This window comes from Priapulus caudatus, unplaced genomic scaffold (assembly GCF_000485595.1).
Source record: "Priapulus caudatus unplaced genomic scaffold, Priapulus_caudatus-5.0.1 Scaffold260, whole genome shotgun sequence".
Classification (NCBI taxonomy): domain Eukaryota; kingdom Metazoa; phylum Priapulida; class Priapulimorpha; order Priapulimorphida; family Priapulidae; genus Priapulus; species Priapulus caudatus.
Window position 1 is genome coordinate 1,848 of NW_014577321.1, and position 2,798 is coordinate 4,645.

General features: G+C 57.4%; 1 protein-coding gene across 1 annotated transcript; it reads right to left on the bottom strand.

The window, feature by feature from the left end:
• Positions 1-203: 203 nt before the first annotated feature.
• LOC106808213 (uncharacterized protein K02A2.6-like) lies at positions 204-1,091 on the bottom strand. The gene has a single exon (XM_014810826.1). It carries the CDS (start codon positions 1,089-1,091, stop codon positions 204-206), a length of 888 nt encoding a protein of 295 aa, XP_014666312.1.
• Between the last annotated feature and the right edge of the window lie 1,707 nt (positions 1,092-2,798).

Below are 2,798 nucleotides of genomic sequence, written 5' to 3' on the forward strand. Positions count from 1 at the left end.
CGCCGCTCCCGTTTGGGGTATTCTGTAATTTTTTTCGCTGGCCCGAACCGTCAATCTTGATCGCGTATTGGTCGTGTTGGCGTACCTCCACGATACCGCCCGTCTTGTCCCATTTGTTGGGGTGGGGCCCTGTCTGGTTCTGTACCTGGACTAAGTCCCCTACCGCAAGCGGCGGAAGGCGTTTAGTGTGCTCCGCCCAGGTGTCAGCTGTGCGGATGTGGCGTTTGCGGAGGGCCTCCTCCCTTGCTTTCAGGGTCTCGCGTCAAGTCTCGTGCGGTATGTACTTCCCGGGGATAATCGGGATGAAATCGCGTATCGGGCGGCCGAAGACACATTGCCGGGGAGATCTTCGTGTCAGGGTCAGGTGTGTTACGATATTGCAGTATCACTCTCTGCACAGCGTCAGTGTCAAGTTCTCCCTTCGGGCCGGTGTTGTCAGTGATAAGTCGTTTCATCGTCTTCACTCCAATCTCTGCGCGACAGTTGCTGTGGGGGAAGGCCACCGATGACAGGCGGTGGTGTACGCCCCATCTGTGCAGGAACGACCTGGTCTCGGTGGAGATGAACTCTGGTCCCCCGTCCGATGCGAGCTCTTCTGGCGTCCCGTACGTCACAAAGGAGCGACGTAAGTAGTTTATGAGGCCAGTGGCACCACCCGTCGACTTCGAGATGATCGGCCAGTTCGAGTATCGGTCCACCGTCACGAGGTAGTGTACGCCTCTGTGTACGAAGAAGTCCGAGCACACTGCCTGAAAGAGGTAAACGACCAGAACAGGTGGGGTTGGCGGCGCTCCAGGCTGTGAGGGTGCTATCCGGTGGCAGTGTTCGCAGTTTTTCCGAGTGGCGCTGATGTCAGCCGACATGCCTGGCCAGAACACAGAGGATTCTGCATGGGCGGTCATCATCGATATGCCCTGGTGGGCAGCGTGTAGGGCGCTCAGCACCTCACCGCGGAGTGAGGGTGGTATGACTACACGGTCCTTGTATAGGATCACTCCGTCTGTCGATGTAATGTTCTCGCGGTACTGGTGAAAGTCGCGAATCATCTCCGGCATCTCGATCTTTGAGGCAGGGATGCCGTCCACTGCCATTTCCTCCAACATGTGCATATCGCCGTCGCTGCTGGTGGCCTCCCTGACGCGGTCCTATGTCACTTATCACAATGCTTCGAGGCCCGCGGCGCACCATGCCAGGTTGTCCTCCTCGACGTCGGCGTCGTTCTCCGGCTCAGCTTGGTGTAGGAGAGATAGGACGTCGGTGTGCGTGCTGGGTGGGAGGTGGTTCCCTATGGTGGCATTGTCGTCCGGAAGGTCAATGAGTGATGGTCGCGTCGTGCTGACCGGCCGACGTGACATGGCATGCACCGCCTTGTTCTTCAACCCCAGGATATGTATGATGCGGAAGCGATAACGCAGGGTCTTCTCCTTGAGGTTCCTGAGGTGGGGGTTGGGTATGTCGTCAAGTGCTCTGTCCGCAAGGAGTTTCAGGAGCGGCTTGTGGTCTACCGCTATGATCAAGTTCTCGCAGCCCAGCACGAAGTAGCGCGCCTTGTCCAAGGCGTCCGCAACTGCGAGAGCCTCGCCTTTTATGGGCGTGTATCTGGATTCCGCCGCGTTTGTGAATCTGCTGCTGACCAGGGTTATCTTCCATCCATCTGTGCAGCAGAACAGTCTGACTGGCGTGCATCGGCAGTGCTTTTGAAACAACCAGAACCCAATGGCCTCCTTCGACCAGTCCTTGGCGATGCATGTTGGCTTGGTCTTGTCAAAGATGCGGACACCACGAACAATCACGTCCTTCGACTCGCGGAATATGTCCTCTAACTCTGGGGACCACTCGAAGTGTTCTCCACTTTTCAGGAGCTTCTGGAATGGCTGCATTCGTTCGGCCATACTAAAGGCATAGGCCACTTGGTTGACCAGCCCGAACCACGATCTGACGTCAGTGACGTTACGCGGTTGGGGGAAATCGCGGATCGCCTCCAGGTAGCGGCTGCACGGTCGCACGTCGGTCATGGTGATCGTGAAGCCCGCGAAGTCCACCGTGGGCGCGCTGAAGATGAACTTCTCCAGGTTGAGGATGATTCCATTCCGGCCGCATATATCCAGCCATTGGATATATCACCTCGATCGTATCTGACCATAGTAGCGTGTCAGCCACGCACTTAGTCTTGTCACCAATGTCTGCGACGATCTCGTCGTATCGTCGTGAGTAAGCGTCCCCCGATGCCATGTACCCTTGTGGGCCGATAGGTACCAGTAGCGCCCCATGGAGTGATGAACGTCGTCTTGTGGCGGTCGTCCTCGTGTAGTGGGACGCTGTGGTAACCGTTTCATGCGTCGAACACTGTCTTGCGCTTCTCATTAGGTACACGTCTCGCCTGGTGGAATGGGGATTGGATGTGGTGGGTCTCGCGGAACGCATGCTTGTTCAAGGCCTGGAAGTCGACGGTGCGTCGCGGCTTGCCGTTCTTTTTTGCGCAGACTACCATGCGGTGACACCATGTCCCCGGCGTACCGACGGGTACTTCCTTTAACACCCCAGAGACGAGGTAAAAGCAGGCCTCGACCAGGACGTTCGTCTCGCCAGTGTATGGCCACGGGGATGGGAGTGTGACAGGCAACCGGTGTCGCATCCTCATCGAGCATAAGACGTAGCGGCGGGCCGGTCATTCTCGGTAGGGGCTGGTGTGGGCATGTATTGAATGTGCTCTGAGCGTACATCCTGATTAAGTGTGTCTGTAGTGCTTCCCTGTTGGCCTCGGTCGCCAGCATGGGGAGTGTGGTCGGCTTGGTCGG